The sequence below is a fragment of the Leuresthes tenuis genome, unplaced genomic scaffold, assembly GCF_036924035.1.
Source record: "Leuresthes tenuis unplaced genomic scaffold, fLeuTen1.0.hap1 SCAF_14, whole genome shotgun sequence".
Taxonomy (NCBI): domain Eukaryota; kingdom Metazoa; phylum Chordata; class Actinopteri; order Atheriniformes; family Atherinopsidae; genus Leuresthes; species Leuresthes tenuis.
The window spans coordinates 6095244-6114720 of NW_027325368.1; the positions used below are offsets into that span (position 1 = coordinate 6095244).

Sequence of the window (19477 nt, forward strand, 5' to 3'; positions counted from 1 at the left end):
TGCATTGCCTGATTTTTTTATTTTTTTTTTATCTCCTTTTTATTCAGTCAGAGTTCAGCCGTTGTGAATGAATTTGAGTCGGTTAGGTCAGGTGTCACCTCCTCTAATTTGTGTTTGCATAATGTAAAAATCATCACCAGAAGGTGCATGTAGGGCTCTGTACAGATGTTATGGCAGGATTCTTCTTCCTATACATGCCGATGCTCCCAGTGGTCTGTGTGCAGATCCACAAGAAAGTATAAGCCTTAAGTGTTATGCTGTTACTCAGTACTGGAGGATTTCCAGTGTACAAAAACAGCCAATTAGAATTGCATTAATAGCCAAGGACCAGCCAATTTACAGCCAGTGTGAGTCTTCCATATGTAGGACCTGGCAGAGAATCAGCTGCATGACGGAGTGAATGGCCCGTGCACGACGCTGCCGACCCTTCTTTAACTTGGCAATAAGCACCAGATTGATGCACTGATGCAGGCATTGCCTGTCGCTGTGTGGAGTAAAAAGCTGTGAATGTAACAGATGCACCATCCAAATAACACAAAAATGTTGGAAACTTTCTCAGCCAGAGGATATATATGTGCAGCTCTGATTTATGCTCCCGTGCTAAAATCAAATTGCCAACTATATTGTCTCCTGGATGCTTCGCATAAATTCTATATGCTGCTCTGTTTCAAAATGTTGGCCTCCTGCTGCTGCAACAACTGACCGAAAACAGCTTGGTAACACAAGGACCAGTGGTATTTATATGCTTTTTAATAGCTTGTTGATTCCAAATGTTCATGTGTGAAATATCTCCTCTTCACTCTTATGTATCAGCAGTCACACATGTTCAAACCCCCGTCCTCCCCTGTGTATGTGTCTGTGTGATATTTGTGACTCTGGGCTGCAGCATTCTTTTTCAAAAGCATCCATCTGGTGTTTGAGCTCTGAGATATCGCCTGACAAAGCACCTTCCTACACACACACATGCACAGACTCTAGCCTATAATTGTTTTTCTTGTAACTATTGTCTTTGTCTTTGAAACAACAGTTAAATCAAGTGAAAATAAGCTGGGGGCCAATAAACTGCTTTCCCCACTACCCTCATTGACAGTGCTTTGAGATGAAACATGTTGCCACAAGCATAATGATAATGTGCAACAAATCAGTATTTTCCACAAGAGAAAACACTTTATTCTACCTCAACATGTTATTACCCAGAATACGATCTGTCCACTAATTTTCTGTATTGATGATGTGCAACACAAGAAAGGAACCTGCATAGGTGCTGTAAAACTAATCAAAGCTTGGCACCACAACCTCTCATTGATATTTTACATCCTAAAGTCTCCATTCTTGCAGGCAAGCTGTAAAAGTAATCAATAACCTTCATCACAGCCACTCAGGAGAGTTATATTTGGCAGATCATGCAAATGGTCAAGCATTCTGTGCAACTAATCAATGCATGGCACTGCAACCTCATATTGATGATGGTTTGTTTGGGAAATTATAGTTTGATCAACACACTGATGTGTGCTGTATTGTGATAAGACAACAAAACAAATAGTGAGTTTAAAGAAGATGCAATCAAGGTTATTTAAATTGATAATGTTTCAGTGATTAGAATGAAACATCAAATAACAACACATTCATCCTCTTGCATTTCCAATTTGCAGCTTATGTTCTGGACACCAAAGGAATTAAAAGACAGCAGTACAGAAAATGTTAGATTTGATGAGCTTGCATCGACTTTTAAAACATTTAAGACCCACACAAAATAATCTGAATCAATTTGTTTCTGATTTATTTCAGCATTACTGTCATGATTAGAGAAATGCAATGATATGACCAACACTGCTCAGTGATCAAATGTCTGCTAAATCAATAACATTCCAACAAGTCTGCAGCTCAGCTGTGTGTTTAGTGGTTTAGCAACGTTTGACATGTTAGCATGGTGGCACGCTCACATTAGCGTTTAGCTCAAAGCGTTAGATGTTTCTAAGCCTCACAGAGCTGCTGGCATATTGAGTCCTTGTCTGATTATTTCAAGACATTTGTGTGCTTCTTTTTCTCATCTGCGTATTTTCTCTGTCTAACAAGGGGGATTGAAAATACAAATTAAGAGTTACATATTACACCGATCAGCCATAACATTATGATCACCTGCCTAATATAGAGTAGGCCCCTCTTTTGAAGGTATGCAGTGTCTTCTTGCACAGAGTTGTCAGTGGCAAATCCTTTAAGTCCAGTAATTTGTGAGGTGGGACCTCCATGGGTCAGACTTGTTTGTCCGGCACTTCCCACAGATCTTTGACTGAAATGGCTGTGTGGCAGCACAGATTACCTGCCACACGCTGTAACAAAATACCACGAAGAAGTGTACTTGGTTAGCAACAATGTTCAACTAGATGATACCAGTCAAAGTAACATCTACATGAATGTTAGGACCCAGGGTTTTCACAACATTGTCCAGAGCATCACACCCGGCCCTGCAGGCTTGCCTTTCTCATGGAAATACTATGACTGAGCTGTCTCGCGTTCACAAAATCTTCAACATTGCTCAAATCCTCATGCATGCCCATTTTTATCTGCTTCCAACACATCAACTTCAAGGACAGAATGTGCACTTGCTGTCAAATATATCCCACCCACTGCCAGGTGCCATTATAATCAATGCTCTACACTTCCCAGTTGTGTGCCAAGAAAGGGAATGTGAAGTTGAGAAAAACTGAATACGTGCAAAGCTGCACTTCAGTTAATCAAAGTGAAAAAATATACACATGAAATCAGAGGTTTCCTCTCTTCTTTGGAGACTCCAACATGTGCCAAGATTTTATTTTCTGAATGATGCAGTAACAGTACCAAGCTGCGCATGTTGGTTTCTGTAAGTGCGGTTTAAAAAACTCCTGAAGTGAAGTATCAGCTGTAACAGTCAGCAAGAAGAAAACAAGGTTGATAAACTTTGAATACAGCTTTCAGTTACTGAAAAAAACTTGGTAATAAACTGGAATAATAAAGCAAATCATTCCCCACACACAGACATTTTTCATCTCACAGGCTGAAATGTAATAATTGTAAAACGTTTTCTTCCTGCAGGAGCTGGAGGCTGGTCTCCTCTCATCTCAGACAGATATCAGTGGCTGGAGGTCGACTTGGGCCAACGCACCAAGATCTCCGCCGTCGCCACACAGGGCCGCTACGGCAGCTCTGACTGGTTGACGTCCTACCTGCTGATGTTCAGCGACACGGGACACAACTGGAAACAGTACAGACAGGAGGACAGTATAGGGGTGAGTCCGAAGTGAAGCACACAGTCCCACATCTGTCTTTCATAACAGGAAAAGACAAACTGAAGACAGAAGAATTAGATGTGACTGAGAGAAGGCTCAGGCTAAAATGACAACTTAAAACCTTTGCACAGACACACGAACAAGCTGCACTACAGATAAAAAAAATAGGTTAGGTTGATTATAGCTAATATTTACCATGACTGTACCACAATCATGTTTACAGTGGACATGCGGCATGATACACAAAACTGTGTGTGGTTTCACAACCAAAGCTGTGTGTGCACTTTTCTATTTATAAAGCTGTGTATGTGTAGCTCTCCTATAAATCTCTGTCACTGTGACACATGCACAAACCTTCTACACCCAGTTTTAGCCTTGAGTGGAAGCAGACACTCCCCTAATTAATCGTTTGCACATAAAAATATCGTCTGCACCACAACATGAAAGCAACAGTAATAGCAAATGAAGCAATCTCGCTTCTGTTCAAGGAAAAGAAACTTGCAGAATTAAAATCAATTTGGTGGGATTAGAAATGAGAAAAAAATGCACATTAGCTTACATAAAGACAGCATTAGAGCTACCAGCCAAGGACTGGCAACTTCTGCTTAATCTGCAACTGGAGGATGCATAGCCTGTACAGTCTGCAGCCTGCATGAAGGTGATCAGAGGGCACACACAGATGCTAATCTTGAGCCAGAAAATCAATACAATCTCTAAATACTCATTCTCTTGTGAAAGCCTTATTAGCAAAGTCCTGCACAGCCATTATGTGTGTATTAACTGTGACACATAGCTGCAGTTTTTTAAAGTTCATACAACTTAATCTAAAGAGGATTAATTGATCAAATCTGAAAAAAGTTACTAACAGACTCTCAGGAGTTTGGCAAAAAGCAGACCCAAATGCAGGACTATTGAAGAACAATAGTTTATTAAAACAAAGGCGCTGCTGTGGCAGGATCAGGAAACCAAGACGGAACACAAAAGAACTAATTAACAGAACAAAAGGGACCGACTGACTGGCTGATGGATGAACAAATGAACGAAGGAAGGAATGAAGAAACAAACTAAGTTACTTGGAGAGGCAGACATCAATGAACTGACAAGGAGCAAGGAAAAACCAGGAGAATAATATACTGAGGGAGTGACAAAGGGATTAACAACAGGTTGAGCAATTAGCAACAGAAAGCAGGTGTAAGAGCGGAAGTAAACATAACAGCATACATATGGGCCAAACTCTACCAACTAAAACAGTAAACAAGGAAATTAAAGCGCAAAAAGTAAACCAAAAGACAAAGTCAAACACGACTGATCAAGCTTCCTGAAACTACCAAATGATGTCACCTCATTTTTTATTTACTAGTCACACTGGTCTATAAACTCATGAACATGGGCTGAAGAATGTGTGAAATCCTCACATTCTCACCAAACAATCGTTCCTTTGTAAACACCAGATTGTGAGCACGGTTTCTGTGTGTTTGCTTCGTTTATGCACCTGACCCCTGGTGTTTAACAGTGCTGGTCTGCTGAGATCAGCCCATCCTGCTCAGATAATCACAGTCATCAGGAGCCTTTGACTCTTCATTAATAATGGATGAACTGCTCAGAGAGCTCTGCTGAACGTGCTGACCTGTTGCCAGAACTCTTGAAGCTGTTGTTGATGGACGCAGAGAGGGACAAAGAGGCTGAGGCCGTGCAGTCTGGAGCGCTGCCAGGCTGTGGCTGTTGGATTAAAATTCAAAGATGGGATGATTTATGGACATGTTCAGTCTGTCAGGAGAACAAACAAAGCGACTTGAAAATGTTTTCTGGCAGGATACGTATACAGTAAACATGCTTGAGTGTTGCTAGACAGTTTGTACAGTGGCATCATGTACAATCTGTGCAGGTTTAATGTGAATTTAGATATTCTGATGAAAACGTTTTCTTGGTTTTGTGTGGATTGAATTGTTACTGTATAAACAACAGATACTGAGATTTAGAGGTGCTGTATTGGATTTTAGAACCTTTGGATTTAGCCTCACTGGTCCAAATATACAATTATATAGAAATAAAGTCTGTAATATGTTGTCATATGTGTCTTTTTCATTTCTTTTTAGAATTTAAAAGTGGAACAAACACACATAATAAGGATATATACACAATAGACACAGATAGCACACAATATTTGCACAAAGCCTCAGCTCCCTTCACCACACGAGCAGATCCAACTCGGCTCTCATTATTACAGAGGAATTAATAAGTTAATTATGTGTCTGAGATTGTTTCAGCGGTGGGAGAGCCAGTTAACCCACATGTCAGCTTCAAGGGTAGCTTGTAATTATGATAGATAACCACATGGAAGAGATGGAAGGTAATAAAGAGGGCAATTTATCAGGCGTTCTGCCCAAAGTCTAAAAAATAACTTTTATTCTCTTACAGAAAATACTCTAAACAGACAGAGATAAATAATATAAACAGAATACCATTAAGCGTTGGGTATGGCTTTAAAATTAGAGCCACTTTTTGATTCAATCCTGTGATATTTTGTACAGAAATTGGTTCGGATGCTATCTAGCATGGACTGGGCACACACTGTGTGTTGGTAAAGGTGCATCCCACAGGATTATTACATGTACCAATATATATGTGTTATATTAAACTGTTGACCTGTTAAATGGAGGACCTGAATGCGGAATAATTTAGTAGGACAAAAGATTAACTTTAATAAATTAACTGGTGATACAAATCAAAGGGCAGAGCAGAAACTAAAGAGGAACACATATCCACAACACACAAGAATCTGTCTGAAGAGTAGCAGTGTAGCACTGTAACAAACGTGTAGAGAAATAACAACCTGGCAAACAACAAGGGTATCAGGCTGTATGTACAGAAGTACTGAGCTTCTAACAAAAAAAAAAGGTGTGTTACAATCAGCAAAGTAGGAGCTGGTGTGAATCCAGGACAGGAAGCAAAACTAAGAGGAAATATTACCACAACAGGAAACAGGAAGTACCGACAGAAACTAACTAAACACTAATACGCTTATAAATGGAAGTAAAAGTCTCCAAAAGCTTGAAAAGAATGCCAGAGACATAACATTTATTATTATTATTTTCATAGTTTCAGTTAAATGTTTCCGTGGTCAACCTAGTAGTTATAGAAAATAACAAAATATGTAATACTTACTTTAATGCTCACCATAGCAAATGAAGCTTGAAATTTTGCACATCACATTTATAACAGTGGTCAATTAAAAATGAAGGTACGGAGATCAGATTGAGTCTAAAAAGATAAAAAGCAAAAAATAAGACGACTCCATTAATGTGTATTGACGTTTCTATGTACAGTGATTTTGGTCTGTTCACGTGCTGGTATCATGTGTTTTCAGTCTTTTCCAGGTAACAGTAATGCAGACAGTGTGGTTCAGTACAAGCTGCAGCAGCCAGTGGTCGCTCGCTTCCTTCGCCTTTTTCCTCTGGACTGGAACCCCAATGGGCGGATCGGACTTCGGCTGGAGACTTACGGATGTCCTTACAGTGAGTGCTGCCCCCCCCCCGCTGCACTGACTGGACTCACACGGCACACAAAGCTGGACTTAACAGCATATACAGTCTTCTTATACATGCAATCGCTTTTTCTTCCTCTAGCAAAACAGTCCTAAACTCTCATGATTCTAATACCAGCTGGACCGAGCTTCCAATATTGTTAGTGCTTTTATGGACTTACGGGCATCCAGATGGTGGTAAACATAAACAGTGAGGTGCTGTTTATGTAGGCTGCGTTTGGACATGGTGTAACAGAACATTATGCCTGCACTGATGAACTTATTGCAGTCAGCTGCTACTCTTTTAGGACTCAGAGTTTATGAGTCACACACACACAAACATAGACATGTAAACCTGTGAAATTTACTGACATCGCTGAAACTCATTGTCTGTTGTGGACCTCTGCAATCAGACGGCGACATTAGCTGAAGCCCATAACTTGTTTTTAATGCTTCACCTCTCTTTTACACCATAGAGTAACACACTGACCTATGACCACAAAGCCCTGGCCGCTCTGACTGTTTTGTTTTTCAGCCTCTGATGTGGTGGGTTTTGACGGCAGCAGCGGTCTGGTGTACAGGCCGAGTCTGGGGATGAAGCGGATATCCAGAGATGTTTTCACTCTGAAGTTTAAAACCCTGAGGAATTGTGGAACACTGCTTCATGCAGAGGGACGGGAAGGACTCCATCTTAGTTTGGAGTTAGAGAGAGGAAAACTACTGCTGCTGCTCAGACAAGGTACAACACACTGATGTCTACTGACAGATATTAAGTGGTGCTGACTATATATATATATGTATTTATTTTATCACTTATTTTCAAAGTTAAATATCCCTCAAATCAGGTAAGAAACACTGAAAATATTTACAAAAACTTCAATCCTTACCAAATCATGGTGCTTTAGTCTAGGTGCGCACTCAAAGTGCTTTTACACAACAAGCCACGTTCACCCATTTTCTACATAGTCTGTTTTCTCTCTATTTCACACATTGGAGGCAAAGTGGTTGTCAGAGTCTTGCTCAAGGACACTTCAACATGTGGTCCGGAGAAGCCAACAATCGAACCACCCACTTTTTAAATGGCAGAGGACTGCTCCTCCGACTGAGCTACAGCTGCTCCTGGTTTATGTGTGTAATATATTGATATTTCATTCTTCAGTTAGGCACCTAACCTCAAAGTGTATTTATCGTATGAAAAGCTTGAACAGCATTGTTCAACATCTTATAAAATTCAACACACTTTCACTGACAAGGTGCAGAATATTTCCATTCAGTGTCACAAAGCAGCTTATTGAAACTTTAAACAGTTTTTTGATGAGTGAGATGGCCAACTCGCACTCTAAATCCTTACGGTTTAAATCTTGATGACCGCTCTGCTGCTGCAACCCGGTCTCGTTACAGCCATGATGGATCGCATCCATTCACTGTAGCATGTGTTATCGCTGGACTCTGGAAGACTTGAGGCATGCCAGGTGTGTGTGTGTGTGTGTATATAAACGGGGTTAAACCATAGGTTGTCAGGTTGCCATGCTGAATCATCACCATCTGGCACACCTCTCACTAGGAGCTCCATCTGGCCACAGAAATACTTTATCAACACATTAATCTTCTCCCTCTTTCTTCATCTTTCAGAGCACTCCTTCCTCTATTACTTTCTCTTTTTACCCATCTTTGGATCTTCTTACTTATAGTTTTTGCTTTGAACCAACTCCTTTTTTGGAGATATCTTCTGTGCTTACATGTTGACTAGCTTGGCTTTAAACTATGCTTGTTTGTGGGATTATGAGGGTACTGAGAGTAAAGAAGCTAAAAGAAAAAAATCCAACAAGTTGAGCAAAGCTGCAGATTCTGGTGGTAAATCAAATTTTTCATTGCTTCAAAATCTTATTTGTTATTTTGTACAATGTTTATATATTTTTAGGGCTGTCAAACGTTACTTTTTTAAATCGCGATTAATCAAATTTTTTCCATATTTAACTTACAATTAATCTTACAATAATACAATTAATCAAATAAACAACGAAAAAATGTCTCATCTTTCATTTCTTCTTTCAAATAAAAAGGTGCATTGTATGCCCACTTGACGTGTCCATTTCAAAAACAGCACATAAAATGCCACAACAATGTGGTCTTAAAACTGAAGAGGTAGGCGACAGCAAACGACAAACAGAACAGGGCCTAATGACAGTTAAATGAATGAAAAACTGCCGTTATTAGACAATAGATTCAGAACTCTGAACTCTTAGTGACTTTTCTCCTATTTATTAAGCCAATTGCTAAGGCCGTGATTAATCGCGATTAATCACAATCAAAGAAATTAACAAAAAATTAATTTCTTTGATTAATCGCATTGCGATTAACACGTTAACTATGACAGCCCTAATTTTTTAAAATCCTATGTAATTGTTAAATTTATCCATGTTTATATTTAATATTCTCCTTTAACTCTCGTGAGCTATTTGAATATTTTATGTCTATACATAAAATGTACTCCATACATGAAATTCTAGAGGCTATAAATTCTCAACTTGGCGTTTTGCTTTAACTTCACCATTTAGGTCGGTTTTAACGAAGTCAGTCAGACAATAATTCTGAGACAAAAACAAACCATCTAATTTCTTTGCAAGCAGCTGACTGCTTCTACATTAAAAGGCATGTTAAGTGGTTATTGTTTTGTTAAAGCAAACAGTAGCCACGAAGTTCCTCGCTTGTAAACCACTTTATGTCTGCTAAATGTTGTTTTATGTAATTTAATGCAGTGCAACATTTGCAAAATTGACCCTTACGTGCTAATAATGCTGCATTCGGTGTTCTTCCGAAGTTGGAACTTAAAATCAAATCAATTTCAGCCTTGAGAATGAGAAAAGCAAAAAAGCCTTTGTGTTTACTGTGTAAGAAATCTTACGGCATGGTTTTCTCAAACTGGAGATTGAAAGTCAGGAAGTATTCTTTCTTTTTTTAGAAAGTAAGAGATGGGGTGTGGTTAGTCACAAAAAAAGAGTCTCTCTTAGTAGTCCTCATACTTGCCTGCGTCTACATGGCCTTGGCCAAAAGGTTGCAGCCTGAAAATGTCCCAAACACAAAAAATGATTAAAATCAAGGGAAATACAAGCAGAGGGGGATAGCTCTGCAGAGAGGAACACCACCATACTCCTATTTAGATACAACTCAGAGAGATTACTTTAATATGCTATTCTTTTAAGGAATATTTCCATAGTACGCCGTTACTGTTGACAGTGTTAAGTAAAGCCTTCCAAAAAGCCTTGGTGATTAGAAATAGAGAAGGGAGCTCAGCAAGACAAAATCAAAGTTGTCTACTGAAAGGACAGAAGAGACTAAAAACAGCTCTGAAAGTGCTTTTTTCCTCTCTGCCTCTGCTCCTCCCTCAATTTTCAAGTTTCCATGTTTTCTCCCACATCATAGGAGGTAATTTGCCTTTTTTCCTCTTCTTAACCGTCCTCTCCATCTCACATCATTTGGTCTATCTCCTGAAACAATACTTTTTATTTTGGTGTTTTTATATTTAACTCAATCATAAATTCTATCTCTGCCTTTCTTTTTTTTTAAATCTCGTGCTTTTTTGCCTGGTATTTTAAGGTTACATATTGAGTCATTTTCTTCACCCGTTTGAGCATTGACAGTAGGCTGTAACGTCTTACTGTCTCCCATCTGCACATCAATTGTTTTTAACCATTTGTATCTTAATTATCGCAGAGAACCAACCCCCCCGGTCTGAAACGGTCAAACAAAAAGCCCCTTTCCTCGCCTCCTGAGGGGCGTTTCCACTGGTATAAATGTTTGAATCTCCCTTTGTTCTAGGTCTTTCTTCACCGTAACCGCTGAGGTGTTGACTGACCTTTTCTTCTGCAGAGAAATTAAAACTAATTGCCGGCAAGAGAGGTCTCAATGCTTCATTTTTCAGCAGAGGTAATAGGAAGGAAAAAACTTTCCTCGACAAAGCTCACACGCGGTGCGCTCTGCTTTGCACAAACACATCCATCCTTGACAGCTCCAGAAAACATGCTGTTTGCTTTGTGAGGCAACACAGAGTGGTCGTCACATAACGGCATCAAAATGCTGAGAAGCAAGACAATTACTGAGATGTGTAGTTGCAGTTTGGACCCGTTGTGTGCCATGTTGTATAAGTTGATGATGGTCAGAATGAGTCGGTGAGATAGGACATGTAACTGGTGCACAGTTTCCCTTATTTTTCATGCCTCGCTACACCTTTTGAGTTATGATCTGTGCCACTGTTTTGTCTTTTGATTACAATCTCCTTTTCAGTAAGAATCTTTGTTTCAGTCATTTTCGCAATTTCCCTTTGGGATGAGTATTTTTTTTCAATTTAATTTCAAAATTTAATTTCAATTAGCCGTTGTTTCCTATTCAATAAAGTCCTCATGGCTTATCGGTGTGGTACCCATAATATTGATTTAAATGACAGCAGCTTCTGATAAGGAACACATTGTGCTCCTATGTAATCACATTTATTACATAGTTATTGCAGGATATGAATCACCTTCACAGTCAATGTTCAGCAGAAGCTGCAAAGATGATGTGAAAACATCCAGTTTGGCCTCCAGAACTCCAATACTCCAGTATTTTAATCTTACTTCTTTTAAGATTTTGCTGAGGATGCTCACTCTGGTTCAGCATCGGCCTTATCTCACATACATTCACCACCACCAACCGATTTTGTGGGCTGCTCTATTGCTCCAGATACTCCACCATGTTGAGACTTACTGTGCACTCTGATGTTCAAAAGCCGAAAGTCAGATTTTTTTTCATACCCAATGAACTTTCCTTTGTGTTAACATCACATATATTTTGAAAATCTCACATCCACTGACATGCTCCTTGTCAATATTTTCTCTGCAAAGTCAGGATTCCACCAGCAGGTAACCTATTGATTAAAATAATAATCTAGCTCATAGACTCATTGGACTGTGAATAAACTTGGGTTTTTGTCCTGTGCAGACATTTTTTTTGGTAAAAAAAAAAAAATCCAAACCATTACCAGTCATTCACATAGATTTGTTGGCGCTTAAGAGAAATATGAATAATTTTTTATAAAAAAATTTAAACATTTTTGGAGTCTTGGGACCATATGAGTGAGTGTGTATGGTTGTGTGACCCTGTGATGGCCTGGCAACCTGTTCAGGTTGTTCCTTGCCTTTCACTTGATGGCAGCTGGGATAGGCTCCCCTGAGAGAAATGGAGCAATAAATTGCAAAGACAGAGGGCTTTATTTATTAATATCACTTCCTTTTGTCTTCCCTCCAATCTCTCGTATTGATTCCTGCTTTCTTTTTTCAACCATTCACATCATAATTAAATCATCTCTCCAGCGAAAGACTTTATCAAAAAGTCCTCTTCCTGTTCTCACTGCCTCTGACAACATAATTGTTGCATTCATCAGTGCCAATAAAGAAATCTCACTTGTTTTCATGTCGCGCTACCTTTCCTCTTATATCATCTTAGATTACATTTAAATCTAGGCTAAAAACCCACTTATTTAGAATGGCCAGTAGTATGATGATGCTTTTATCTTGTCTTATTCAATTTTAGTTGTATTTTATTGCTTTTACTGTTCTTTTATTGTTTTTAATTGTTTTTTTTTTTTAAGTTATTCTTTTCTTTGTTTATAATCTGCTGTAAAGCACTTTGGTACACCGAAATGGATTGTTGTTTAGGGCTGTATAAATAAATTACATTTACATTAACTGTAACTGAGCACACTAACTCGCATAACTCAGTCTCAAAATACCACAGACATGATGTCTGTCTTCTTCCAAACTTTCTGTTTTTCTGTCTGAAGTTGAAATTGTTGTTCCCTTATGAAATTGTAATACATTTTTAATGGCTTATTGTGTTCAGCTCTTTCTATTCTTCCTTCTCTCAGCAGAAAGGGTCTGTCTCAGTTCTTTGGGGAATGCAGAAATCTATCCACTACTTTGGGCATGTTGGTGCTCATTTATCATTAATGATCCATCCCAGTGTTTACGCAGCAGTTTTCCATGTTAAGAATTATAACATTCGGCTTCAGATTTCCAACACAAGTCTGACAATGTATGCGTTAGTCCCCGGTCAGATCAGTGAGAGTGACCTCAAACTGATCCTCCCAGCAGGAGGCAGAGAAAATTGAAATATTTAAATCAGCAGATGAAGTTTTGTTAGGCTCAAGGTTAGACAACAACTCACTTTTGTTTTGCAAAATACCGTCTTGTTTTCTTCCTATTTTTTCCAGGTGGGACTTCATCCACTGAACCCCAACGCCTCGCGTCCCTTGGCAGCTTGTTAGATGATCAGCATTGGCACTATGTGGCAGTGGAGCGGCGCAGCTTTCACCTAAATCTGACTGTGGACAAACACACTGAGAGGGTTCAAATCCCTGCACAGTTCAGCAACTTGGATATAGAACAGGTTTGATAAATCAAACATGAAAATATACATAAGTGCACAAAAGCGTCGCAGATTGACAGAGCATACACTAATGTTTTGGAACCAAAATAAATGCCCACAGCTGCAATAGATCCATGAAAAAGTGCATCTGTTGTGTTTTTCATGTAAACAGGTATTTGTGCTTTATTATGTCCATACAGCTGAGAGTAGGCTCAGTTCAGGGTCTCAGCTCCAAAGGGAACTTCCATGGCTGCCTGGAAAACCTGCTGTACAACGGTCTCAACCTGATAGAACTAGCTAAACGCAATGACCACACTGTTGCTGTATTGGTAAGTTTTTTGTTTTGTTTTTTGTTGTCTAAATGATCACCTGCACTTGTTGGCTGTATCCAAAGCGTTACAGAGGTAGGTTTAGGTTAAATAGCAGCTACCATACAAATGACAACTTATTTTTCTTATATTATTGACCGAAATAAATGCTATGCTACAGTATCTGCAAACTGTCTGTAAAATTTAAGCTAACAGTATCTGCATATTAACCAATATGTTGATATGCTGACGTTAGTTTATGGTAACTATTGATCCTATTTACTTGCAGAAGCTAGCAATAAATTTAAAAGAGTTTATATTGAAAAACGGAGGAAAAAAGCCATATTTTTCAGTGCAGATGAGATTAACTTGTTCTGTAGTTTAACTTTTTCCTTGAGCTTAGAGTTTGTCTCAACACTCAAAAAAACATTAAAAAGGAGTAAGTGCATGCAACTTGGAATTCATCGTATTAATCAGTATTAATTCAATACTGAAATTAGGTGCACAAAAAAAGCACACGTCACTGTTTTCAAAGTCGTCTTTGTTTAATAAAAGTAAAGAAAATTAAATTTAAACTAAAATTGCAATATAAAGTTTTCTACTAATTAAATTTGATTACTGTTACCAATTAAGATGTTAACAGATTATACCATATTGTTTATGCAAGCTACTGTCATTCCCTATGGTTTCAGATGTGAAACACCTATAGTTGTCACCCTGAAAAAAACAAAACAAATAAACTAGCAAAATCCCCCTTGTTCAACCAGAGAAATTAAGCTATGAATACCTAAAGCTACTCAAGTATACTTACATCAAATCAAACAGGAACTGATAACAAATCTATCTCATGGGAAGGTTCCTGGTCCGACATTAGAGGATGACAAGATTTGGGCCTATACACATGGTACAGGAGGTTATGATGAGGCATTAAATATATTGTGGTACCTGCCTGTGGACTAGGGACGCATCGGTACCAATACCATGTGTGTACTCGTCCTCAGTATTCATTAAAGTGTTCCGATACTACAGAACCGATACCACTGTGACAGGAGCTTAATTTTCCTGCAATGTGTTTGTGAAAGTTAAAATTTTAAAACAATAACAAGTTAAAACAACAAGTTTTATATTACTGAAATGCATAAAGTGCAGTTGTATTTGGATTGAATATGCCTAAAGAAAATAAAATGCGTTTAATTGTAAGAACTGTAATGGCTTTGATTAGTACTCATATCGGTACTCGGTATCGGCAAAAGGTAAGTACTTGTACTTTTACTCGGTTTAAAAAAAATGTGGTATCGGTGCATCCCTACTGTAGTCCCTATCATGTAGACATGCAGCAACTTGGTGTTTCTTAAGGTTTAGGTTATTTTGCTTTAGAGCGCATAGAGTCAGTCACTCAGGAGTAAAATGTGCCTCAGATTGTGGCCCACCATGGGATTCAAAAGCAAACAGAATATTCTAATTGGTGCTTTTCAAAAACTTTTTAGATACTGACCAATTTTTCAACATAGTGCATACATAAAATGAAGTAGAATATATGTATTTTAATGTTATAGATGCCTTCTGAAGGTTTTTTAAGTCTTTATTGGCCACTATGGTGTCCATTTTTTGTATTTCATATGTTTCCATTGGGATTGAGTTTTTTGTGGTGAGATATTGGCTTTACCCCTTAAACATTAGAGCTGCTGGTTGATGTGGCTGCTGCTTTTTTAATGAGCTGTTGGACGTGTTTATAAAACCATGCCGATTGAAGATAGTGTAGTTAGACTCTCACTAATTCCCCCTTGTCTTGGCTATTAGGATCTTCAGATATTTCTACAGTCATAATAGGAGGAGCAAACTTATTATGGAGAAGCTGTGAAGTTCTTCAGCAGGGAGTCATAAATGCTCTGTCGTTACGCCAAAGGTACAAAAAGCGAAAGCAAACAAACTTTGGATGAAGTTGTTCAGGAATTTATTGTGTAGACTGGTTTAGAGTGGTGCTGCGGCTCAGAAAATAGTAGCCACAAAGTTAGGGTTGCATTTATGACAGAGACTACATGGTTCTCTTATGGCTCTGTGAGGAGCCATCGACTCAAAGAAATTAGGAGTGTGGGCGGTCAGTACTTGGGTTTTTTTAAGGTAACTTTTTAACTCTGTTGTGCTTCAACACAGCCCACTCCAACATGAATTATTGCTCATCTCTTTAAGTGCACCACAAAGGGCTTTTAGATGTCATCTGTGTTTTTAGAGCATTGTAAAGCTAGAAGGCTGGAATTCTCAGCAGTGTAGGGGCTGTGATATATTACTGCTGCAGCCTTAGCAATAGCCCCAGTGTCATCCCCACAACTTAACACAACTGTAACACAGATGCGAAGATACTGCTGTAGGGTTTCTTTCATTGTCCTTTATCTTCTTTAACTCCAAGCAAGGTGACTTTGATATTTTCAGTTTGCTTCTCTAATCTTATCCTAAGCTTTGCTGTTATCATTATGGTAATACTGATGTCCTCCTTAAGGAGACTTGCTGATGAGATCACTGTGACATGAGGTTGCATCGACACGCCCTCTGCAGCTGATAAATATTCATGTTTTCTGTTGTTTTATCTCTCTAGTAATCATTTTTTATGTCCCACCTCTTCTTTCTGGTCACTTGGCATGTTTCTCTCTTAGGGAAATGTCACCTTTTCTTGTACTGAACCCGTTTCCGTTGCCGTGACGTTCCTCGGGCCCCAGAGTTTCCTCCAGCTGCCATGGACGACGGCATCCCCCTCAGGGGGATTTACTGTAGGCTTTCAATTCAGGACTTGGAACAAGGCCGGTCTTCTGCTCACCTTTGATCTCCCTCGAGAAGGAGGCCTGCTCTGGTTGTACCTGAGCGAGGCCAGACTCCGCCTGCAGATCCATAAAAGTGGGAAGGCGCTGCTGGAACTCAGTATAGGTCAGTCCTTTTAGCCTTTTAGTAAGAGGCCAAACACCTCCAGAACTAACAAATTAGTGTTTACACCAGCATGGATGTTCCTATCCATTCCTACATTTTCTATCCCAGCTTAATCCAATTCAGGGTCATTGGGGGGGGGGGGGGGGGGGGGGGGGGCACAATCCTATCCCAGCTGTCGTAGGGTAAAAGCCCGGATGGGTCTCACAGCTTTCTGGCAAATTCTGACACAGAAGTGCACAGTTCAGTTTTGAGGGTAATAATTTCCTCTGGGTAAACAGTGGTTTCGTGATAGCCTTCGGGCTGAACCTTTGGTCACACATCAGTCTAAGCAGCAGATGGCACTGTAAGATGACAAATGTGTTTTTTTTAAGCAAAGCATTGCCATTGAGAAAAAAATGGAGGCGGTAATGAGATATTGATCTGACCCATGAACAATATACAAATACATAAGGTTGATGCAGGCCTGCATGTATTTGGTACAAGTCAATCACACAGAGGATGTATGAGGTAGGAAACCTGCTTGCTACTGTTGTTTTTGCAATCAATTTGTACCCTTATTGTATTCCTCTAAATGAATGAAAGACATAATTAGAAGCTGTTTCCAAATAGCAATATAGTGCATGTATGGCTGGCTGTGGTGAGAGGATATGTGATTTGATCATTACTAGTTGAGTTTTCATGCTCGGCTTCAGTTTTTGTTGCCTATTTGCTTGCCAGGATCTGCTCTAAATGATGGTCAGTGGCATTCGGTGGAACTGAACTCAAGACGAGGTCGTCTAAGCATTTCTGTGGATCAAGGGGAAGGAGGCAGTGCTCAGGCCAGTCCATCATTTACTGTCACTACACAGAGTGACCTCTTTTTTGGAGGTAAGATATGGAACAGTCTCTTGAATACTTCCAAGGCATTCAAACTTGTAAACCTACAGACTACAGACTAAGCTTTGTGGACATTGCTGAGCTCTGTAGAATCTAAAAGTAGTTTTGGGAAATGTTTTTTGTACTGAGACAGTACAAAAAATACAAGACATGTTTATGTTGTTCTGTCAGTCATTGGACTACCACTGAGCATTTAAAGTTAGTCATGGAGACAAAGTCAGGATTGCAGAAATATCTCTTTATAAAATCTATTATATTTGATATTTCAGCTTATACTCAGTCCCTAAAGAGCAGTCAAATAGCTGTCAAGTGAACTTTATTCTAACTTCTTCTTCTCTACAGGTTGTCCTTTGCAAGATGACAGCCAGGAATGTCGAAACCCATTTAATGTCTTCCAGGGTTGCATGCGTTTACTAACTCTGGACAACCGAAACGTGGACCTGATCATGGTGCAACAAAAGCAGCTGGGAAACTACAGCAACCTGCAGATTGATATGTGTGGAATCATAGACAGGTCAGTTTCAAAAGACAAATGAATACTTGTGCTAATACATATTGCTTTTGATGTTCTGTCGTCTATGATGCAGACAGCCGATAGAGCTTTGTTACTTCTATAGTTAAACAATGAAATTGTAGATTTTAGTTTGTCGTAATAAGTGGAAACTGTCCTACATGGAGACAGAAACTTTCCACGCGGACCTGCTTTGTGAGGCTCAATTTTCTGATACCATTTCCTGATCAGACCAGTCACCGGTACTGTGTCACTATTTCCTGGGAACTACCTACAGACACAAAAATAATATGAAGAAAATCAGCTAAAACGTAAATTCAGGTGCTGTTCAACTCATCCATTTTCTAGAAAGAATTTAAGATCAGATCATCAAGTGTGAGGTTTGAAGCCGCGACGGCTCCTTAAAAAGGAAGGAAGAAGAAAGGAAAAAAGAAATGAAGGAGGTTCCACTTTTGTAAACACATTTTAGGGGAAATCATCTCTTTATGTATCTTTCCCACCTCTTCCACTCGCATCATAGGTGGGAAGGAATAAGTAAGATGTAAGGAGAGGAATCATGGATGCATGAATTTGAAAATGGGATGAAAGTTCACACAGATTCCACCATCTATGTCTGAAATGTGCTCAGATATCACTCTGGGAAACCGTGTAAGCACTGTTGTTAATAGGCTGATAGCATCCTCTATTTTGAAAAGGAGCTGCTCTTTTGTTCTTAGATATTGTGGTGATAACATTGTTTTAATTTCAAATAACTTAAATAGATGTACCAGAAACAGGGTTTGAACCCACAAGGACTGTTACCCATTGGGTCTGAAGCCCAACATCTTACCTTTCAGCCATCATAGTGACACTTAAGTATGATTTTCATCAGATAAAGTCAAGGCAGTGTGTATTAGTGGAGAAACTAATACATAACACATCAAGTCTGAGGTTCACAGCAATTGTGGCAAATAATATATAAAAAAAAAAAATCTAAACTATCCTAAACACGTTTCCTTGGCTAAGATAATCCTCCTCCTTTTAGTCCCAAGTACCAGCTCTCAGTGAAAGAACAACTGCAGGATTTGTACCCCCAGCATTATAATTTCACTCATTTCCCTGATTTTTAAATGAAGGCTTAGAACTGATGGAAAAAGGTGTTGAACAGAAGCGAGAAAAAGAGCCGTTTCAACTGTAGGAATGGCAGCTTTGTTGTGTCAAACAGATGAGTGTTTTGTTCTTCCCTAAGTGGAAAGATTTCTCTTTTGTTCAACTGCTTTTTTGTACAGTTGGACGTGGCATTGTCTTAAGATAATTTCTCTTATTGTCTCTGCAGGCGAAATTATATATTTTATTGCATAAAGCTGCACCATCAAGCAGAAACACAGAATTTATGTGTGTGAAATACCATAAACCTGTATTTCAAAGATCATTGCAAAGTTTTCATCAGGATCTGCTTCGTGTTGTTGATTTTTTTTCTGTGCAGTTTCCTGCTGAGACTTGGCACTGATAAAATGTCATGCGCTATTATTTACCCATAATCAAAAGCCACCTTACATGAACCCACAAGCACTTGAGTTTATTGCATCTTGAGTGCAACACCTTGCACTCACTTGTGCAAATATCTCTCCTACTCAAAAACAGGACATGAAAAGATAAACAGGCCAACAAAAAGCGATTCTTTATGTTCTGT

General features: G+C 39.1%; 1 protein-coding gene across 1 annotated transcript in view; it reads left to right on the forward strand.

Moving 5' to 3' along the window:
- LOC140269146 (contactin-associated protein-like 4) overlaps window positions 1-19477 on the forward strand; it is a 100166-nt gene that overhangs the window by 39409 nt on the left and 41280 nt on the right. The window contains exons 4-11 of the mRNA XM_072364171.1: window positions 3073-3266; window positions 6634-6781; window positions 7325-7528; window positions 13037-13212; window positions 13392-13520; window positions 16151-16418; window positions 17136-17285; window positions 17637-17808. Coding sequence (XP_072220272.1) covers window positions 3073-3266; window positions 6634-6781; window positions 7325-7528; window positions 13037-13212; window positions 13392-13520; window positions 16151-16418; window positions 17136-17285; window positions 17637-17808 — 1441 coding nt within the window. The remainder of the gene's footprint in view (window positions 1-3072; window positions 3267-6633; window positions 6782-7324; window positions 7529-13036; window positions 13213-13391; window positions 13521-16150; window positions 16419-17135; window positions 17286-17636; window positions 17809-19477) is intronic.